A 22,424-nucleotide genomic window follows, 5' to 3' on the forward strand; every position below is an offset into this window, starting at 1 on the left:
AATGACCAAGTATAATATTTTTGCCTCATTTGTTTAACTGGGTTCTCTTTATCTACTTTTAGGACTTGTGTGAAAATCTGATGATGTTTTAGGTCATATTTATGCAGAAATATAGAAAATTCTAAAGGGTTCACAAACTTTCAAGCACGACTGTAAGTCTTATGACCTTATTATGACCTTCCATTATTTGTGTGCCTAAAGACACGAGCATGACATATTGTTGTTGTAACCAAATTCCAGACAGTGGCAGTGGAATACAGATTAGTACTAAAGCAGACCTTGCACAAAACAAGCATCTAAGAATAGTCAGTAAATAAGGCAAACCTCATTTTAGCAAACACATTACATGCAAAGTCATTCAAATTTATTTATTATATAGCACTTTTAAAAACAACTTTTGTTGTCAATTTTTGTTGAGTTTTTAAATGTAAATATATTACTGTATGTTTGCTGTCTCATATGCATAGGAAATGAGGAGGAATCAAAGACGTGTTGCTGAATTGAACTCCACAATCCGAAAACTGGAGGACCGTAACGCACTTCTAGTGGATGAAAGAAATGAGCTAGTATGTCAAATTCCTAGAAAAAAAATTTGTGAACAAGGAAGAAAGGCATTAATCAAAAAAGGGTAATTAATTTGAATTTCATGCTAAAATATGAAGACAATAAATAAGATTAAAGAGAACTTTTTAAAAAAAAGTTTAAAGGTGAGTTGGGATTTATTATTTCCTTTGTGTTATTCCATTTCATTTTCCATCTTTCAAATTTGCTGCTTTAGTGTACTTTGTTTTTTGCTCCCTCTCTCTCAGCTAAAGCGAGTGCGGGAAACAGAGAAACAATGTAAGCCGCTGCTGGATAAGAACAAGCTATTGAGTAAGAAGAATGATGAGCTGACTCAGTCTCTCTTGCGTATGGAAGAAAAGCTTAAGAGCTTGAGCAAAGAGTATCTGGAGATGGTAGGTGCCTTAATACACTCACAAGGCTGTATAGATCTGCATACACAGATGAACTTGTTTCCCATTCCATATTCGGGACGTGTGAAAGTACAAAATTTCAAAGTCTGAGCTGTCCAAGTTGTTTCATGGAAGACTGATAAAGACCATTTTAATTAGTCTGATCCAATGTGATTGTTGTGTGTTGACAAACAGAACAAACCCTTCCCACTCTTTATTTATCTACTCGCTTATTTCCTTTTCCCACATTCTAATTATTCAGTGCCTATAAATAGGACATACCCTGTTGTTGAAAACCAAACAATACCTAACAAAATACTGTCTGAAATTACTTCAATTCTGTATAGAGTACTTTCATGGACATCATATAAGGAGACATCAGCCTGAAGAAATCTTTTTTTTTTTTTTTTTTTTTAATATTTTTATTAGGATTTTTTTTTTCATACAAACAAGAACATTACACAATTCAAAAAAAAAAAATAAAAATTGATAACGAGATTCTATTATGAAATAATTAAAATATTAAAGCTACACAGTACAAATAAAACCAAAAGGGGAAAAAAAAAAAAAAAAAAAGGGAACGAGAGGGTCCGTCAGTTAGGGGGCAGAGACTGGAGAGAGTGGAAGAATGTAAGAAAGGGAAGCCACTTGTTATAAAATTTAGCAGAGTTACCGTTCACTGAATATCTGATCTTTTCCAACTTTAGAAAAGACATGACGTCACTGAGCCACTGACGACTCGAGGGAGCTTTAGTCGACTTCCAGTGGAGTAGAAGGTGGCGTCTTGCCAGTAAGGAAGTAAAAGCTAAAATATCCAATTGATGAGAGGTAAACCGGTTATGGTCCTCTGGGAGCCCGAATATAGCAACATGGGGGGAGACTTTTATGGTCACTGATAGTATTTTAGACATGGTATCAAAATAATTCAACCAGAAGCAAGAGAGTAGCGGACAAGAGTAGAACATATGGGTTAAATTGCAGGATGAGGCATGACATTTGTCGCATTTGTCAGCAATACTGGGATAGATTTGAGACAATCGAGCTTTGGAAAAATGGACTCTAAACAGTACTTTAAACTGTATAAGTGTGAGACGAGCACAGGATGAGCTTGTGTGAATTTTCTTAAGAGCAGTGTCCCACCAGTCATCCTCCAAGTTTAGATCCAGTTCATCTTCCCAGGCAGTCTTAACTTTAGTAACTGGTGAGCAATCAAAAGAAAGAAGTTCGTTATAAACTTTAGAAATAAATGATTTTTGAAGTGGATCGCGGTTTAAAAACACCTCCCAGTGTAGAGTAGGCGGTAAGGAAGGAAAAACTGGAAACAAAGCTTTAGCGCAGTGTCTAATTTGAAAGTATCGAAAGAGATGAGAAGGTGGGAGATGAAATTCTTTTGAGAGATCTATAAAGCTGCGAAAAATACCATCCTTGTAAAGGTCTTTAAAACATTTCAGGCCTTTATTATGCCATGCAAGAAAGGTTGAATCTGTAAACGGAGGTTGAAATAAATTATTCTTCAGTAAAGGAGCTAATGTAGACGCTGACTTAAATTTGAAGTGCTTCCTAAATTGATACCAAATTTTAAGTGTGGAGAGAACCACTTGATTATTTGTAAAGCCAGAGGGGTTAGATGGAATAGAAGAGGTAAGTAAAGCAGGTAAGGAGGATGAAACACATGACTGTGCCTCCAAGTTGCACCATGGCAGATTGGTAGATTTGAACCAAAATGAAATTTTATGAATATGTGCCGCCCAATAATACAGTTGGAAATTCGGAAGTGTCAATCCACCATTGAATTTACATCTCTGAAGTATGGATTTACGGATCCTGGGAGCCTTTCCACACCATAAGAAATCAGAAATAGTTTGATCAATTGTTTTAAAAAACTGCTTTGGCAGGAAAAGTGGGAGACAATGGAACAAAAATAGAAATTTGGGCAAGATGTTCATTTTAACTGCGTGAATTCTTCCAATTAACGAGAGAGGCAAGCTTCTCCATCTTTGGAAGTCAGATTTAATTTTAGACATTAAAGGTAAAAAATTAGCAGAAAAAAGTGACTTTAACGTTCTAGTAACGCTGATCCCAAGATACCTAAAGCCAGACAGATTCATCTTAAAAGGGATATCTGACTGTGTAAGCTGTGATGCTGAAGCATTAATAGGATAGCATTCACTTTTAGAGATATTCACTTTATAGCCTGAGAATGATCCAAATCTCTGGAAAGCAGATAAAATTGTGGGAATGGAAAGGACAGGATCTGAGACATATAACAATAAATCATCAGCATAAAGTGACAACTTAAATTCTGTGCCCAATCGTGAGATCCCTCTAAAAGTTGAGGAGGACCTCAGAAAGATTGACAAGGGCTCTATAGCTAGTGCGAACAATAGAGGAGATAGGGGACACCCCTGTCTGGTACCACGGGTTAGAGTAAAAAAACTGGATTGGATGCCATTAGTGGAGATGCTTGCTTGTGGAGATGTATAAAGGAGACGTATCCATGAAATGAACCCATTTCCCAGTCCAAATTTCTTTAGTACAGTAAATAAATAGTCCCATTCAACCCTGTCGAAAGCTTTTTCTGCATCAACCGAGATTACTGCTTCGGGTGTTGTTGTGGTAGTTTTAGAATAAATAATATTTAGGAGTGTGCGGACATTAAAAAATAACTGCCGCCCCTTAACAAATCCAGTTTGCTCATGTGAGACAATAGTTGGTACAATGTTTTCCAGGCGACAGGCCAAAGCTTTAGCAAGGATCTTAGCATCTACATTTATTAATGAGAGAGGTCTGTATGAGCTGCAGAGATTTGGATCCTTATCTTTTTTTAAGAGGAGACTTATGGAGGCTTGCCTTAAAGTGGGAGGGAGAGTGCCATGTTCCAGTGATTCTTTATAAACAGCATGCAGTAAAGGGAGCAGTTTTTCCTGAAATCTCTTAAAAAATTCAACTGGGAATCCATCAGGGCCAGGAGCTTTGTTATTTTGCATGCTACTCACAGCGAGAGTGATTTCTTCTACCGTTAATGGGGAGTCAAGTTTTTTAGCAGCATCTAAGCTTAACACAGGAAAATTGAGGCTATCCAGGAATGAATTCACTTCAGTGGTGTCAGGTGAAGATTCAGATGTATATAAAGAGGAGTAAAATGAGTGAAAAACAGAATTAATGGTAATGGGATCCTTATGCAATGAGCCAGATGAATCTTTTATCTGAGGGATCATACGTGAGGCTGCCTGGCGACGTAGTTGATGAGCCAGGAGCCGACTTGCCTTGTCGCCATGTTCATAATATGTGGAGCGTGATCGTAAGAGAAGTCGCTCTGCATCACTAGTGGTAATGAGATCAAATTCAGTCTGTAAATCAACACGTTGTTTAAGTAAACTGGGAGAGGGGCAAGTAGCGAGTTGTTGGTCCAATTTGGCGATATTAATAGAGAGTTCTTGCAATTTGGTTTTACGGGACTTATTCAAGTGGGCAGAGTAGGAAATAATTTGTCCCCGCAAGTATGCTTTTAATGATTCCCACAGCAATGAACAAGAAACAGGTTCCATATCATTCTGATTTATAGAGATATAATCATCAATTTTAGTTGCAATAAATTCTGTGAACTTATCATCTGAGAGAAGTAATGTATTGAACCTCCAAGGTGTTGAGTAACGGGGTTGTGAAGAAAACTGAATATCTAAAGAAAGAGGAGCATGGTCAGAAATAACAATCGGGTGGTAATTGACAGACAGTACTTTGGGAATTAGTTTGGCATCAATAAAATAATAATCAATCCGAGAGAAAGACTGATGCATCTGAGAGAAAAATGAATATTCCTTGGTACAAGGGTTATAAAATCTCCAAGGATCAATGCAACTGTTCTTAGACATAAAATCTGAAAGTGACCTTGACATTAAAGAAGGGATCAGAGTTTGTGGGTTAGAGCGGTCTAGGTTGGGATCAATTACACAGTTCATGTCCCCTCCAATTATAAGAAGGCTGTTGTTCAATGAGGGAAGACATTCAAAAAGTTTATTCATAAAGTGTGGATCATCAAAATTGGGGGCATATATGTTAACTATTAAAACGGGAGTATGGAATAGCGTGCCTGTAACAATTAAGTATCTGCCGTTTTTGTCTGATATCACCTTAGAAGCTGAAAACTGGATTGACTTACCAATTAAAATAGCAACCCCCCTGGCTTTAGAGTTGAAATTAGAGTGAAACACCTCAGAAACCCAGGAACATTTAAGTCTGACCTGATCTTTGACGCGCATGTGGGTTTCCTGCAGAAACACTAGGTCAGCTTTAAGACGTTTCAAATGAGCAAATATCCTTGATCTCTTAATTGGACTCCCCATGCCTTTAATATTCCAGCTCAAAAATCTCACAGAGGACCCAATATGTGGAATATCAGGAGTACGAGCGTTGGTGGACATATGTTAAGTTCCTAGAGATAGAAATAGACTGAAAACGGACCCCCAGGGAAGGAAGGAAAAGAGGGGAAAAACGCAAAAAATAAAAAAAACCCACAAAAAAGAATAAAATAAAAATAAAAAAAAAAAACACCACACTTACAAATTGAACCCCCCACCCCGCCCCATTGCACTTACAACGACCCCATCCCCAAACGATGGAGAACCCAGTGCTAACTCCACAAGGAGTCAGATCCCCAAAACGAAAACTTGCGGCTTTGAGCATGACTATCGAGCTTCGGATTGAGCTCCTGCAGTCCTAGCAACATTTGACAGATCGGTACAACCAATCAAGTCCAAGTGAAAACTGAAAACCACACATTGTGCGTATATGAGAATAATAAAGAGGAAACAAATGAAATAAAGTAATAACTGTCAATATTAACTGACTCTGCTTCCTCAAGGTTGTGTATCATTTCTCGGTTCTCTCACTACTGAGCGATCTGATGAATGCACTGGCCTCTTCTGGTGATTTAAACTCCTTCTCTGCACCGTTATGAGTGACCCGGAGGCGCGCCGGGTACAGCAAACCAAAGCGAATCCCCGGTATTTCGCGGAGCTGGCGTCGGACCTCATTAAAGGAGGCTCGGGCACGGGCCGTCCTCGGAGTGTGGTCGGGGAAGACAGAAAAACTCATGTCTCCAATCTTGATCCGTTGCTGAGCCCTGGCTCGGCGCAGTATGTCCACACAGTCTGTATGGTAGTGCAGACGAGCGATTATGGGGCGCGGGCGCTCTCCGGGCTTCGGTTTCGGCTGGAGAGTACGATGAGCGCGGTCCACGAGAGGCTCCTTCGCGAGGTTAAAGGCCTCCTTGAGCAGAGAGGAAACAGCTGTAGCAGTAAAGGAGGTGGAAAAGTCTTCGGGAATGCCCACTAGCCGTATGTTGTTGCGCCGCGATCTCGCCTCCAAATCCTCGCATTTATTGTCCAATCTCGTCAGTTCAGTTGTCAGATGCTCCACTTTAGCCTGTAAGGTAGTAATGTCGTCGGCGCAGGAGGACAGCGATGTCTCCATTTCACCTACGGTAGTCTTCAGAGTGCACACATCGGACTGGATGTTTGTAATGCTACTGGATAATTCAGTCTTCACTGCCTGTAGCTCAGCCTTGATATTTGACAAGTTTTCGGTCAAGGCAGCCTGAAGCTCAGTTTTAAAAATAGCCGACATCTCAACACGGAGTGACGAGAGCAGCTCGGCCTTAAAGTCGTGGAAAGCAGCGCCGCCTGCGGCTTCAGCCAGACCAGAAGAAGAATCACTACGAGGCGGGGATGTAACGTGCGAAGCAGGCCGCGGTGGCTGCACAGGTACTTTAGGCTTTGGAGGCATTTAGATCGGCAAAAAAAAACCAGCGTTAAATTCAAATTATGGTGGTGGAGAACACACACACCGAAAAAAGATACAAAAGGTGTACCTAAAATAGGGTTTTTTAAAGGTTGCTGCAGGAGCTCGGAGAAACGCGTCCTACTCCATTAGTCGCTACACCGGAAGTCAGCCTGAAGAAATCTTAATCTGGTGCACTATGCACGGAATATAATTTGTCCACAGAGGTTTCAGACAATGCTACAAGGTGGCTTCGCTCCAAACATTGTGATGAATAGGGAACAAGTCAGATATGTTGGAATCATTTCAACTGGCCTGAAACTCATTTGGCTTTAGGGATGTATGGATGCTGCACACAGCCCATTTAAATTTGACACATATAGCCCAATACATCAGTTTCTATACATCTGTTCTTTTATAATGTAATAATTAATTAAAACAGCATAGCTAATGAGTGGAGACGATAGAACATAATGCCCTAGTGTGCAGTTTTCATGATCTGACCAGGAACAATTCATAAATAAATTTAAAACTGCAATAAGAAATTAGGTTTCTGGACAGCAATTCTGCACACATCACACAAAATATTGCTTATGCTTCCTCTTCTTGGCATTTTCTTTAAATAAATTGTTATTCTTCTTTATATACAGTATGTATCATATGAATTGCTGGTCTTGAACAGGTCAACAGCTATTTTCTATTTGATGTTGGTTTGAATCCTCATATTTGGTCCATGACAATTATTAAAGTTATTGAGACAGAGCAATTTTTTGTTATACAGCATAGGTAGGATACTATGAATTTATGGCCCTATTTAATTATTAATGTGGACATGTAATAAATTATAGTGAATACATTTAAATGTTAGTATCTTTTCACTGTGATAATTAAATCTTATTTACTTTTTTTTTGTTCAGAAAGAGAAAATTACTTCTCATCCACCACTAAAGAAGCTGAAATCTTTGAACGACTTGGACCAGGCTCAGGATGAACAAGAGATTGAGTTCCTTAAGTTGCAGGTTCTTGAGCAGCAGAGCATGATTGATGAGCTGACTAGAGTGAGTGATAATCTGTATCAGTTATTGGTAATTTGATGTCACATACAGGTACGGTAATTTGTGTGATGTATGCTAAAAGAGGCATTTACATGCTCAAAAAAAATCTGCCTTTCTAAATGTCAGGGATATGGTGGCTTTTTTATAGTTCTTTTATACATCACCTAATAATGCATACAGTCAAATAGCTTGTTAGTCCTTCTTTGTAGAATCATTCTATTCTATTTTCAGAGACTAGTGTATTCATGTTAATTGATAGAAGACATTGGATAGTAGTATGTTAAAAATGTAATAGTTTAAATTTATGGCTCTGTAAATGCTTGCAATAGTGTGTATATAAATATATAAAGGCCTCTACACTGGGTGAAGCATTTCAGGATTTGGAGGAAATGAATCATACAAAATCCAACACCCGATGCATTTTACACCCTGGTCAGGCTTGCATAAAACACAAATGTCACAGTTGATTTTAACCAACATTTCAACTCTGTAAGAAGTGAGCCCATGCCTTCTGTGCAGTTTCAGGCATAGAATACAGTGGAGCTACAGGTTTTGAATGAATAGATTGTGTGAAAATGTTGAGTAGGTACTATGAGCTGGTTCGATGTTATTTTTTACAAAAATGGCAGCAGGCTGTATTAGGTCATAGAAATCTGAAGAAATAACCTACACAATAATTTTGAAGATGTCCCAAAAAAGAAGCCATCTTTACACCTTCAAAGTGAGTGTTTATCATTTTAGTTTTCTAAAGTGATATTGGGGGGATACTGGGGGTTGAATATTCTGTTACTGCTGCCATTCAGTATGGACCCTGCAAATCTGTGATGATAAATCCAAACAGAGAGAAATAAACAAAGAACTCCCTTTCAAAACAATAAACAAAAAGAAATGTGGTAGTTACCTCATGATTCATGAGGAACCCTCAAGCTTTTCTACCCTGATTTGTCTGTTAGGGTACCCTAACTCATGTACAACTGTGGGAGTATTCAACAAGTCAACTATTTTTCTATTAAACATATTTTCACTGTAGCTATTCACATGAAATGTTGAGCAGACATTGATTATTAATGCAGTAAAACTACAAAGAAAAAGAAATAATATTCCAATCCTTAAAAAAGTTATGGGCAATAAAGTAAAATGATACAGGAAAAAAGTACTGAACACGCTAACTTAAATTTATTTACTACTTAGTGCAGAAGTGTTTGTTCAAAATGAAGAAACTACGGTAATCTCAGTGTTCAGGTGGAATTTTAGCTCTTTCTTCAACTAACCCCATTTCCGGAAAAGTTTGAATATTTTCCAAAATGGAAAAAAACCCCATAAATCTGTGATTTGTTAATTCAAGTGAACCTTTATTTAACTGACAAAAGTACAAAGAATAGATTTTCAGTAATTTTACTGACCAACTAAATTGTATTTTGTAAATATAAACAAAGTTAGAATTTGATGCCTGCAACACACTCAAAAATAGTTGAGACAGGCAAAATAAGCCTGAAAAGTTTATAAGATATTCAAGGAACACCATTTTGGAAGATTCCACAATAAACTGGTTAATAGGTAATATGATTGGGTATAAAAGGAGCACGCACCAAAGGCTCAGTCTTTGCAAGCAAGGATGGGTCATGGCTCACTCCTTTATGCCAAAATTTATGAGATAATTGCTAGTCAATTCAAAAAGAAAATTTCTCAGTGCAAGATTTTAGGTCTTTCAAAATCTATAGTACATCATATTGTGAAAAGATTCAGGGAATTTGGAGACATCTCAGTGCATAAAGGGCATATGCGGAAACCACTGTTGAATGTGCATGATCTTTGAGCCCGCAGGCAGCACTGTCTGAGAAACCTTCATGCAAATGTGACAAATATAGCCATATGGGCTTGGGAGTACTTTGGAAAACCATTGTCAATAACCCAATCTGCTGCTGCATCCAGAAATTCAACCTGAAACCGTATTATGCAAGGAGGAAGCCATTCATCAATTCTGTGCAGAAACGCCACCAATTTCTCTGGGCCCAAACTCATCTCAAATGGACCAAAAGAGAGTGGAAATGTATGTTGTGGTCAGATGAGTCCACAGTTCAGCTTGTTTTTGGGAAAACCAGATGTCGAGTTCTCAATGCCAAAGGTGAACATGACCGTTTGTTATCAGAGAAAGCTGCAAAAACCAGTATCTGTGATGGTATGGGGGTGCATCTGTGCCCACAACATGGGTGTGTTGCATGTGTGTGAAGGTACCATTGATATATTAGGGCAAATATTGGGATTTTAGAGAGACATATTCATCAAAGCAATGTCTCTTCCTGGGAAGTCCATGGTTGTTTCACCAGGACAATGCCAGGCCTCATTCTGCATGGGCTGATAATTGGTGTAACAACGGAACAATTATAGATAAACACTGTTCCCCGGACCTCGAGTACATGTCTATAAGATGCCGGCCTTTTTTTCTACCGAGAGAGCTAACTGTGGTGATTATCACAGCTGTGTATATTCCACCCGACGCCAGTGTAAACACAGCGCTCTCTCTCCTGCTGAACACCGTAAACAAACAGCAGCAGGCCCACCCTGACGGTGTTCACATAATCGCAGGAGACTTTAATAAGGCCAACTTGAAGACTGTACTGCCGAAGTTTTACCAACATGTTAAGTGTTCTACTAGAGGGGAGAACACTCTGGATCATGTTTATTCTAACATCAAGCACGCGTACAGAGCCATACCCCTCCCCCACCTTGGCCAGTCAGACCATCTTTCCCTCCTGCTCTCCCCAGCCTACACCCCCCTCAGACGCAGAGCCAGGCCCACCACAAAGGCTATCACAACCTGGCCTGACAACGCACTCTCCAAACTACAGGACTGCTTTAAACAGACAGACTGGGACTTATTTGAACATCAGGAGCTGAAGATGTTCATAGGAACGGTGCTGGACTATATCAAGTTCTGCACCGGGAATGTGATGGTGGATAAAAACATCCGGGTCTTCCCAAACCAGAAACCCTGGATGACCAGCCAGGTCCGCTCACTCCTCAGGGCTCGTGATGCTGCCTTCAGGTCAGGTGATAGAGCTCTGTACAGAGCTGCTCGAGCTGATCTGAAAAGAGGAATAAATAAAGCCAAGGCAGACCACAGGCTGCACATAGAGTCCCACCTGTCCAGCAACAACACACGGGAGGTGTGGCGGGGCATTCAGGACATCACAAACTTCAGAGACTGTGATGCGCCAACAGGAGACTGAAGTGCGCCGCTAGCAGAGGAGCTAAATCGCTTCTTTGCTCGCTTCGAAACATCTCAGCAGCACTCATCTGCTCCTGCCCTGCCCCCACCACCACACAGTTCCTACACCACTCCTTTCACTGTACAGGAGCACGATGTCAGATGGGTGCTCCTGGTAGTGAACCCCAAGAAAGCTGCCGGCCCAGATGGTGTACCTGGTAAGGTGCTCAGAGTGTGCGCCCACCAGCTCGCCCCTACCTTCACCAGGATCTTTAACCTCTCTCTGGCTGAGGCAGTCATCCCGCCCTGCCTAAAATCTGCAACAATAATCCCAGTGCTGAAGAAGTCTCCCGTCACCAGCCTGAATGATTACCGTCCTGTGGCCCTCACCCCGGTAATCATGAAGTGCTTCGAGAGACTAGTTCTTCAGCACATCAAGGACCACCTCCCCCCAGACTTCGACCCCTACTAGTTCGCATATCGCACAAACAGATCCACAGAGGACGCCATTGCCGTAGCTCTCCATTCTGCGCTAAATCACCTGGAGCAGCAGCAGAGCTACGTCCGCATACTCTTTGTGGATTACAGTTCAGCTTTTAATACAATAATCCTGGACATCCTTATTAGTAAACTGAACACTCTCGGCCTCCCCCCTCTCACATGTGCCTGGTTAAAGGACTTCCTTACTAACCGGCCCCAGATTGTGAGACTTGGCCCCCACTTCTCCTCCACCCGCACGTTGAGCACCGGCTCTCCACAGGGCTGTGTGCTGAGCCCCCTCCTGTACTGCCTCTACACCCACGACTGTAGTCCGACCCACAACAACAACAACCTTATCGTCAAGTTTGCTGACGACACCACAGTGGTCGGACTCATCTCAAAGGGAGACGAGGCAGCCTACAGAGAGGAGGTCCTGAAGTTGGCAGCCTGGTGTTCAGAAAATAACCTCGCTCTGAACACCAAGAAAACCAAAGAGCTCATTGTTAACTTCAGGAAGCACAGCACCGACCTAGCCCCCCTCTACATTAACAATGAGTATGTGGAGAGGGTCCACACCTTCCGGTTTCTCGGTGTCCTCATCTCCGCCGACATCTCCTGGTCAGAGAACATCACAGCAGTCATTAAGAAGGCTCAGCAGCGGCTACACTTCCTGAGAGTCCTCAGGAAGTACAACTTAAGCTCCAACCTGCTGCTGACCTTCTACCGCTCATCCATCGAGAGCATACTGACGTACTATATTCCAGTATGGTATGGCAGCTGCACTGCTGTAGACAGGGAGAGGCTCCAGAGGGTAGTAAAGGCAGCACAGAGGATCACTGGCTGCCCTCTCCCCTGCCTGATGGACATTTACACCTCCCGCTGCCTTAGCAGAGCTAAGAATATTATCAAGGACAGCTCCCACCCTGGCTTTGATCTGTTCGACCTGTTGCCCTCAGGGAGGCGCTACAGGTGCATCAGGGCAAAGTCAAGTCAAGTCAAGTCAAAGTTTATTTATAAAGCACTTTAAAAAACAACAACAGGGCAGTTGACCAAAGTGCTGACAAAAGGCCCTAAACATGCAAGACTTGAAGGACACACAGGACTTGAGAACAACCATAGAACACATAGGAGAACAATAATAAAATACCAGCACAAGAGGGGGGCAATTTACAGTAGATGGAATATAAATATATTAAAAGAATAAAACAAAATGACAATTTTGCCAATAAAAGATGGGTTAAAAGCGGGATTTCAGACAGATAGATAAAATAAAACCTCAAAAGCCCTAGGTATATTAAAACAGATGAGACTAAGGTCTTATAGAATTAAAAGCCTGTGCATAGAAATGTGTTTTAAGGTAGGTTTTAAAATCAGACAAGGAGGGGGCCAGGCGGATGTGAAGAGGGAGCTCATTCCAGAGTTTAGGGCCAATGACAGCAAAGGCCCTGTCCCCTCTACTCTTTAGTCTGGAGGGGGGCACATCTAGTAGTAGTTGGTCAGCTGACCTCAGTGCTCTGGCGGGAGTGTGAATTTTTAAAAGATCAGCCAGGTAGGATGGTGCCAACCCGTGTAAAGATTTAAAAACAAATAAAAGAATCTTAAAATGTATTCTATACTGTATAGGGAGCCAGTGGAGGGCAGCCAGCACCGGTGTAATATGCTCACGCCTTCTTGTTTTGGTAAGAAGGCGGGCTGCAGCATTTTGAACTAGTTGTAGGCGTGAGAGGGCAGTAGCGCTTATGCCAGCATACAAAGCATTACCATAGTCCAGGCGTGAGGAGACAAATGCATGGATGACCATTTCGAAATTTTTAAAAGATAAAAAAGGTTTAACCTTAGATAAAAGCCGTAATTGATAAAAGCTAGATCTAACAACCATACTTATTTGTTTTTCCATTTTAAAGAGGGGATCCAAGTACACGCCAAGGTTTTTTGCAGTACCTTTCTCGTAGGGTCCAAGAGGGCCAAGGTCAATGTGTCGGCCACGGGAAGCGCTAGGCTGAAATACTAGAATTTCAGTTTTGCTCTCATTAAAATTTAAAAAATTTAGGGCCATCCAGGCTTTAATATCCTCCAGGCAGTTTAGCAGACGTTTGAAAGAGTGGGGGTCGTTGTGACTTAAGGGCATATATATTTGTGTGTCATCGGCATAGCAGTGAAAGGAAACATTGTATTTTCTAAAAATAGAGCCAAGGGGGAGCATATACAAGGAAAAGAGTAAAGGGGAAAGAATGGAACCTTGCGGGACACCACAGGAGAGATGTGCAGAGGAGGACAATGAGTCTCCCAAGCAAATAGAAAAACTTCTATTCGAAAGGAAGGATCTGAACCATTGAAGGGCGGCGTCTCTGATGCCAACACAATGTTCTAGACGTGAAATTAAAATGTTGTGATCAACAGTATCAAAAGCAGCAGTGAGATCAAGTAGAATTAAAATCGCAGGGTGACCAGAGTCTGTAGCTAATAAAAGATCATTAAAAACCTTGAGTAACGCTGATTCTGTACTGTGTAGTGCTTTAAAACCCGACTGAAGAGGTTCCAGGATGCCATAGGTGTCAAGAAAGGATTGAAGACAAATAGATTAAAAAATAGCTTCTTTCCAAAAGCCATAACCGCCCTGAACTCGGATATGCTCTGACTTTATAGTCTATTTTATTTTACTATTTTACTAATTTATAAATGTGCAGTACTTTATAAGGTGACTCTCTATGCAATACTTTTATAATGTGCAATACCACACTCCAAAATGTGAAACGCAACACATGCACCTCAGGACTGTGCACCTTACACACAGCACATATACCTCAAGTCTGTGCACCTTACCTTACCTTGCAATAATTCATAATGTGTAATATTTTATCTTATAATGTGACTCTCTCGTGCAATAATTTACAATGTGACTGTCACTGCGCAATACCTCACTCCATAATGTGTAACACAACACGTACACCTCAGACTGTGCACCTTACCCCCCCTTTTTTTTTCCTTTCCTCTCTTTTCTCTTCCCCCCTTCCTCTCTCTCTCCCTCTCTACACGTTGTTTGCACTGTTATTGGAGATGCTTTAATCTCATGTACATTGTAGTGACAATAAAGGCATTCTATTCTATTCTATTCTATTCTACAACAGTGTGGCTTCATAGACACAGAGTTCATGTGCTTGACTGGCCTGCTGCCAGTCCAGATCTGTTTGCTATTGAGAATGTATGGTGCATCATGAAGAGGAGAATCAGACAATGGCATCCACAGTCCGTTGAGCAGCTAAAGTCTTATATCAAGTAAGAATAGACAAAAATTCCAGTTGCAAAACTGCAACAATTAGTATCCTCAGATCTCATACGATTAAAAAGTGTTATTAAAAGGAAAAGTGATGTAATACAATGGTAATAATTAGGGCTGTCAATCAATTAAAATATTTAATCGTGATTAATCACATTATTGTCTATAGTTAACTCATGATTAATCACAAATTAATCACACATTTTTATCTGTTATAAATGTACCTTAAAGGGATACTTTTCAAGCTTTTGGGAGTGGACAAATATGCTTGTTTTATGCAAATGTATATGGCCAGGTCAGGAAGGCTAAGGCTGGGCACAGCAAAAATGATTTTTGTGGGTATTTTATTCCCCCAATGCATTTAAAAATTAAAGCAGTGTTAACATTATAGCTTTGAGGGTTTAGCACAACTCAGTGTGAACAAAACAATGTAGTATTTTCCTCTAGTTCTGTACTTTCAGCCTCAAACTATGCAATAAAATAAACTAAACAAGATAGGTGATGTGGACCCTGGACAGCAGTAGTGGCTCTTTCGATTACGTTCATTATGTCATATATTAAATATAGTTAGTTTTTTCTTTTTTTATCAGACATCTAGTTTTTAGGTTTGTTTACCTGACATGTTTCGATGTATGACTGTCGTCTTCCTCAGAGTGTCACCGGATGTTGTTGGTGACGCATCTTTTATCAGCTGATGTTTCCGAAGGCGTGGCCTTCCTGTCTGGTTTGACAGGTCGGTCACGCCTTCTACTGTCTGTTCGTCCCCTGCAAGATGGCACTCCAGGTATGGGAGAGCATGTATGCTCCCTCATCCCTGTTGATGGTCCTCGGGCTTCGCTTACGGATCTCCATGGCCTCCCTGATCCAGTGCTGATGTTTATTATCTTCTGTGCGGATGACTCTGGCATTCCCCCAGTCCATAATATGATTTTCCCTTTTGCAGTGATCTGTTATAGCTGACTTATAATTTTCCTGTTGTTCCTTTTCTTTTATTGTTCGGGTTTGTCTTGTAGCTGTCTCCTTTTCACACTCTTTCTTATGTTCATTTTTTCTTGTGTTGAAACTCCTTCCTGTCTCCCCGATGTAAGTTTTATTGCATATTTGGCACGGAATCTCATATATGGTGTTGCATCTGTTGTCCGGATGTATTCTGTCTTTGGGATGAACCAGGATCTGACGGAGTGTTGTGTATGGTTTGACAGGTGTGTTAATGTTGTGTTTCCTCATTGCTCTTTGAATGCGTTCCGTTATTCCCCTGATGTATGGTAATGTCACTACTCCCCTGTGTTCTTGTTTGTTGGTTTGTTTTTTCTCTTTCTTCTGTGTTTTATTGTTCTTGACCTGTTCCGCCCCTTTGGATATTGCCCATTGTGGATATTGACATGCTTTCAGTGCGTGTTGTATATGTTGTTCCTCCTGTTCTTTGTCCTGTGGATCTGTGATTATTGTTGCGCGTTCATGTAATGTTCTGACTACTTATATTTTGTGCATTATGGGGTGTTCGAAACATGTCAGGTAAACAAACCTAAAAACTAGATGTCTGATAAAAAAAGAAAAAACTAACTATAGCAGTATTGGCTGTCTTTAAATAAACAAAATAAAAATACAAAACCCAAATAAATACATTTTTTAAACCACACAGCTCATAAAGATGTTTTCCAGGAAAATGCAATAACTCACTAGTAAATTTACAGTACATTCATAAGCAAAAACTGCATTTCTAAACACTTTGACATAGCTCACAAATTTCTCAGAATAAAACAAACTCTCTCACTCCACTGTGCAGCCTGTGTGCTGAGACAGACAGACAGACAGACAGACACACACACACCCCTGGACCTTAACATGTCTTCTTTTCTCCCCTCTGGACCATCAAAAACATTAAAAATACACATATTTCATGTAAACAGTCAGGATGCAGCAATATAAGTTGATTCTGTACATAAGTGCACTTTATTACAACTTACGCTGACCAGCTACTGGCTACATCACTTGCTTGCACTACATCACTTCCTGATTTCCCAAACTATGGGGGAGGGGGCACAGAACATGCATGCGTTAATTACACTTCAAAAAATTATTGGCTTTAAAAGGAATTTGTGTTAACGCATTATCTCATTAACTTCAACAGCTCTAGTAATAATGCCTCTGTCCCAACTTTTTTTTTTTTGTGAGTGTGTTGCAGGCATCAAATTCTAACATTGTTTATATTTACAAAATACAATTAAGTTGGTCAGTAAAACTATTGAAAATCTTTTCTTTGTACTTTTGTCAGTTAAATAAAGGTTCACATGAATTAACAAATCACCAGATTTTTTTTTTTATTGCATTTTGGAAAATATCCCACCTTTTTGGAAATGGAGTTAGTACACAAACTGTCTTTAAATGAAATGGTGAATCATAATCTTCAGTTAATTCTACAAATTTTATATTGGGTTTAAGTGTGGTGACACCTTTATTTTTCTTCCCATGGACTCAATTGAGAGTCTTTTTTTTTTTTTTGTAATTTGTTTTGGATTGTTGTCCTGTTAGAAAATCCACCCAGGTCTCACCTTTATCATCCTAGTGGATGGCAACAAATTCTTATCAAGAATTTTTCAGTACATGACTCCATTAATTTATGATTTCTTTTTCTATGTAGTTTTATTGTGTGAATATCTGCTCAACATTTCATGTGAACAGCTGCAATGGAAATATGTTTAAAAGAAGTTGAATACTAGTTGAATAGAAAGAGAGTGATAAATACTTATTTTCCCCACTGTAACAGCATGGTTCTCTAGACCAGGACAGAGTCGAATTTTGCAGGGCAGTGTGAGCCATTAGAGGTGCTAAGAGTGCTGCTTATTGGAAGCATTTGTGTTATGAAATATTATGCATACCAGGTAACACACATTGTACTCTTGTGGTGTGTGTCTTGGCTCCTTCAAATATGTAGTGCTAGGCCTAAACAAATAAAATTCTTTATGGTTTTAATAGTTTTCTGAGACCCCAAAGGGCTATAATCAGAACCTATTAATATTTAACCTTATTTCACATCATTTATTGGTTAACACCAATTACCTATGCTCTGAAATTTGAACTGGATATTTCTAGGATCTTGCTAACAGAATCTATGTAAGCATATGAACTATTAGATGATAAGTTACAATGCTGATTAAAGTTTTTTTTTTCTACTGAATGTATTTATTTTTAATGGCTCCCTGTTACTGTGGTGAGACACAGGATTAACCACTTGGGATTATGTGTTTTTTTTTTTATATCTGTATATACTATAAGCATAGAGAGAGCTCAAGATGAGAGCCGGTGAAGTAGGCTGCTGTATGTTTATTGGAATTACTTTTTTTGTGATGAGGACATATTCAAAATAAAATCATAATTACTTCAACATTTTAAAGGCACAATATCCCATCAAATAAGGTTAGATAGAAGTCTGTCTAGACCAGGACAGAGTCGAATTTTGCAGGGCAGTGTGAGCCATTAGAGGTGGTATCCTGTGTCTCATATTAGTAATAATAAGGTTAATATATTAGTAATAATTATTACCATCATAAAAATTACCTTTTTGACCATGTAGACAGTGTAGAACCCGGTGTGCATCATTGTGGAGGACAACTCTAGAGGCAGGTGGAATTTCAGTAGAGCTTTAGTTGCATTATTTTTCACAGCACATTTCAGTGAACTTTTAAAACTTCACCAAAAAATATAAACCTGTAGAAAAGGGGCTGTCACTAGCTCACAGCTTCTGCCACTTTCAAGTTCAAAGATCAAGTTCATGCTCTCTGTGTGTGCATACGTGTGGCCAGTCATGCCACTCACTCTTTCTGGTTTGTAAAGGCACACAGAAACACAGCCAAAAATTAATAAAACACAGGTGTGAATCATCACACATTACCTGCAGGTTCAACCTGCCTCCTCTCTGTCCACAGCTGACATGCAACCACACCCCCACTGCCTGACTTAGGCTGAGGAGCAGCTTTTACCTGGCAAAACACTCACTCGCATGGCTCCATCCACTGGACTGGGTCTAGTGCTCATTTTTTAGTGAGGTCTGGTGATGTCCAAAAAATTCTGCTAAAAAATGCGATCATAGCCCGCCAGCCCCAGGAACTGCCTGACCCCTTTTTTGGTCTTGGACCGCAACTGCTGCTGTCTTTTCAATTTGGTGATGCACCTGCCCATGGCCCAGGTGGAAGCCCAGATACTGTGCTTCCACCTATCCAGTTGCGCACTTCTTTGTATTTGCTGTGAATCCCACCCATCTCATGGATCTCAGATTATGTAAATTCCACTGCCAATCATGACTGTAAATGATATAATAATCTAAATAAGCAACAGCATATGCCTTATGGACTGACTATTCTGTCCATAAGACATTGAAACATCACTGGGGCTCCAAACAAACCAAACAGAAGGGTGACAATATTGGTGTAACTCAAATGGAGTGGAAAAGGCCAGGGTTTTTTTTCCCCTTGGGATTTTGGAGTCAAGGGAACCTGCTAATATCTCTTGGTATAATCCAGTATCAAATAAAAGCCAGCCATGCATTGAGCAGTTCATCAATGTGTGGCATTGGGATTGTGTCATATTTTGACATTTCGACATTATGAGACGCCTAAAGTCCACACAAAAATAGACCGACCCATTGGCCTTGGGCACCAAAACCACTGGACTGCTCCATTCACTCCCATGTAGAGTATAAGCTTCAATTAATCCTGAACCACTTTTTTTGTGTTCGGGACAACAGTAAGTGTGTCTGCATATCACCGCACCAAGGAGTCTCAATGTGGTGCTCTATAAGATCTGTATGATCAGGTAGAGGTAAAAAGATGTTAGAGAATTACCCTGGCACCCTGTGTTTTCTGGGACAGTGAGAGGTGGTCTCCACAGTGGACCAGGGTGAATTGGGCCACACCTTTTAGACCAGGGACCAGATTGAATTGAGACATCCAGTCACAGCTCCCTCTCCTTTTGGAACCACCATTGCCAGAGCCGCAGGAACCATCTCTCTCCACAGTTTCAGAAGATTGTGTCATAGTCCAGTTTTGTCTCCTCATTCCTTATGTCTCAGCTGTTTCCCCTCCCCTTTGTTTCTTGTTTTGTCTGTGTGTGTGTGTGTGTGTGTCTCTCCTGCTTCAGCCAGTCAAATCCTGCTACCAATCTGTCTGCACACCTGCAATCCATCCAGCAATCAAGCCCTAGAAGTATTTATACCCTGGCTATGCAATCCACTCTTCGCTAGATTGTTCAATCTGATACTGCGTGAAGGCCTCCTGTAACTGGTGAAGTTGTCGCTTGTATGTTTTGAGTTTTTAACTAACTATGAATCTCCTATGCTTCAGATCCACTGCCTTCCTGTTACCTGTATGCCAGCTACCCCAGTCTGCCTGCTCTGCCTATCTGCTCAGATCTCCTGGGAAAACCCTGATCTTCTGTTTGCTTTTGTGAAATAAATCAATCCTACCTGCTGAACTGCCAGGCCTGAGTTTTGCTTTTGGGTTCTGTCTTCTCTACATACTTAACATATTGAGCTGGTCTAATCAAAGTGCATCACCTCTATCTGTTTGTGTGACCTCATAATTGACTTATCCAACTCACCATATGACCTTAAAGCAGATATGCAGAGCCTTTATTTTTAAATAAATTTCTGAGTGGATAGTATTTCCATCCTTGATTCTTGTATGCTGCATAAATGGGAATAAAAAATATATATTTTTGAGAGTTAAAATCGACCACAAAGTTGGCATTTAAGCTGCCCCGCTGAGCTACCCATGCCTGGGTCCATGACGTCACTGTGGGAACCGGTTTTAAGGCCGAGACTTTTTACAGCTGTAGACCAAAGTCGTATAAATAAACATTTATGGTGAAAGTAAGAAATACCATTACCGACTTGCTCAACTAAGACTGATTTGACTTCATTGATTGTGGGTTGACTCTCATTAAAACAGGATAGGTGTTATAACTTATGCAACATGCATGCATTTTCACTGATAAAATGTAAAAGGCTAATTAAATAATCAGATGAACTGAGACAATCACATTCTGAAGCAAATTAAATAATCTTATACCGGAAACTTAAACACACAATACAAGTTACATGTATTAATCTAAATTCAGGTAAACAACGTGTTGTTTTTGTTGTTTTTTATCCAAATGAGAGTTGGAGCTTACCCATCTGTGTTCTCGCTTCTTGAAGGCCGATCTCTTGGCCGATTGTTTTGAAACAGTCTGACTTTCAGTTGTTCGTTCAGTTCTCCATTCATTCACTTCTTCCATGTAAGGGAGAGATGGCAGCAATATCCAGTTTAGAAATAAGACGGCTGGTCCACTCTGTCTCTCCATACTATGTATTCCGCCATTACCGCTAGGCTCAGGCAATTACTAAAACCCGAGATGGAACAGGATGTCACTGGTTTTAGCAAAAACTGCGGGGAGGTCACTGCCCGAGCGATATGTCCCATCCCGTTCCATCCCCGGTGAGAAGAAAAAAAAATTAGAAGAAACCTTTATTCGTCACATACACACTTCAAGCACAGTGAAATTCATCCTCTGCATTTAACCCATCTGAAGCAGTGAACACATGCACACACTCAGAGCAGTGGGCAGCCACACCAAAGCGCCCGGGGAGCAGTCAGGGGTCAGGTACCTTGCTCAAGGGCACCTCAGCCCAAGGCTGCCCCACGTCAGCCTAACTGCATGTCTTTGGATTGTGGGGGAAACAGGAGCACCCGGAGGAAACCCACGCAGACACGGGGAGAACATGCAAACTCCACACAGAAAGGCCCTCGCTGGCTGCTGGGTTCGAACCCGGAACCTTCTTGCTGTGAGGCGACCATGCTAACCACTACACGAGGGTTTTAGCAACAACCCTCGACTCACACTCCAGGAGGACTGGTGCAACTGAACTGACTTTAAAAAAATAAAATAAAAATTTTCATTTTCTTTTTTTTTTCTTTCATTGGTGGGACTGCACCCTCTTTCAGTATGGGCTTATAGCCAACACTCCTCATCAGATCAGAGGTCTCATATGAGTCTTGATTAAAATGTGCAGAGCAGCGGAGAGACCACTTTATAGGCGCCCAATGTGCCTGTGAACTTCTTGCAAAACGTGTCCAAATCTTTGCAGTTTGAACATTCTTGGGCCATGAATGCAACATAAATCCACCTTCTGTCATGTTGCTGCATTGGCCAAAAACACATCTACATGGCATGGCAATAAATTAGCTCAAAATGGAGGATCGGAGTTGCAGTCAGCTCTGTGTTTTAGTATAGCAGAAATGGCGATGAGATCGATAGACTTCCTGTTGTGATGTTACGGATGGCAATGTCATTCACTCAGACCGCTACCTATATAAATCACTTTAATTGTAAAAATTACTATATTAGATTTATTGTTCGTGCTGAAAACTATTCCTGTGCCATTCTTGAGGTCTCAAGGCATTTATAAATGAAAGTGAGGTCATGGCTCTGCATATATACTTTAGTCAAGTCAAGTCAAGTTTATTTGTATAGCGCTTTTAACAATAAACAATGTCGCAAAGCAGCTTTACAGAATTTGAATGACTTAAAACATGAGCTAATTTTGTCCCTAATCTAATCTAATCTTTAAAGGGTCCTTGTCACCTTGCAAGTAATTTAGAGCTCAAAGTGGGTAGTCTGTAGCATAAATGATTAAA

General features: G+C 40.5%; 1 protein-coding gene across 6 annotated transcripts in view; it reads left to right on the top strand.

The window, feature by feature from the left end:
- Nucleotides 1–22,424, top strand: part of jakmip2 (janus kinase and microtubule interacting protein 2) — a 601,961-nt gene that overhangs the window by 303,829 nt on the left and 275,708 nt on the right. For all 6 annotated transcript variants that reach the window (XM_060935818.1, XM_060935823.1, XM_060935821.1 and 3 more), the window contains exons 5-7: nt 468–566; nt 810–956; nt 7,649–7,789. In XM_060935818.1, the coding sequence (XP_060791801.1) occupies nt 468–566; nt 810–956; nt 7,649–7,789 (387 nt within the window). The remainder of the gene's footprint in view (nt 1–467; nt 567–809; nt 957–7,648; nt 7,790–22,424) is intronic.

Source organism: Neoarius graeffei, chromosome 12, assembly GCF_027579695.1.
Source record: "Neoarius graeffei isolate fNeoGra1 chromosome 12, fNeoGra1.pri, whole genome shotgun sequence".
Classification (NCBI taxonomy): domain Eukaryota; kingdom Metazoa; phylum Chordata; class Actinopteri; order Siluriformes; family Ariidae; genus Neoarius; species Neoarius graeffei.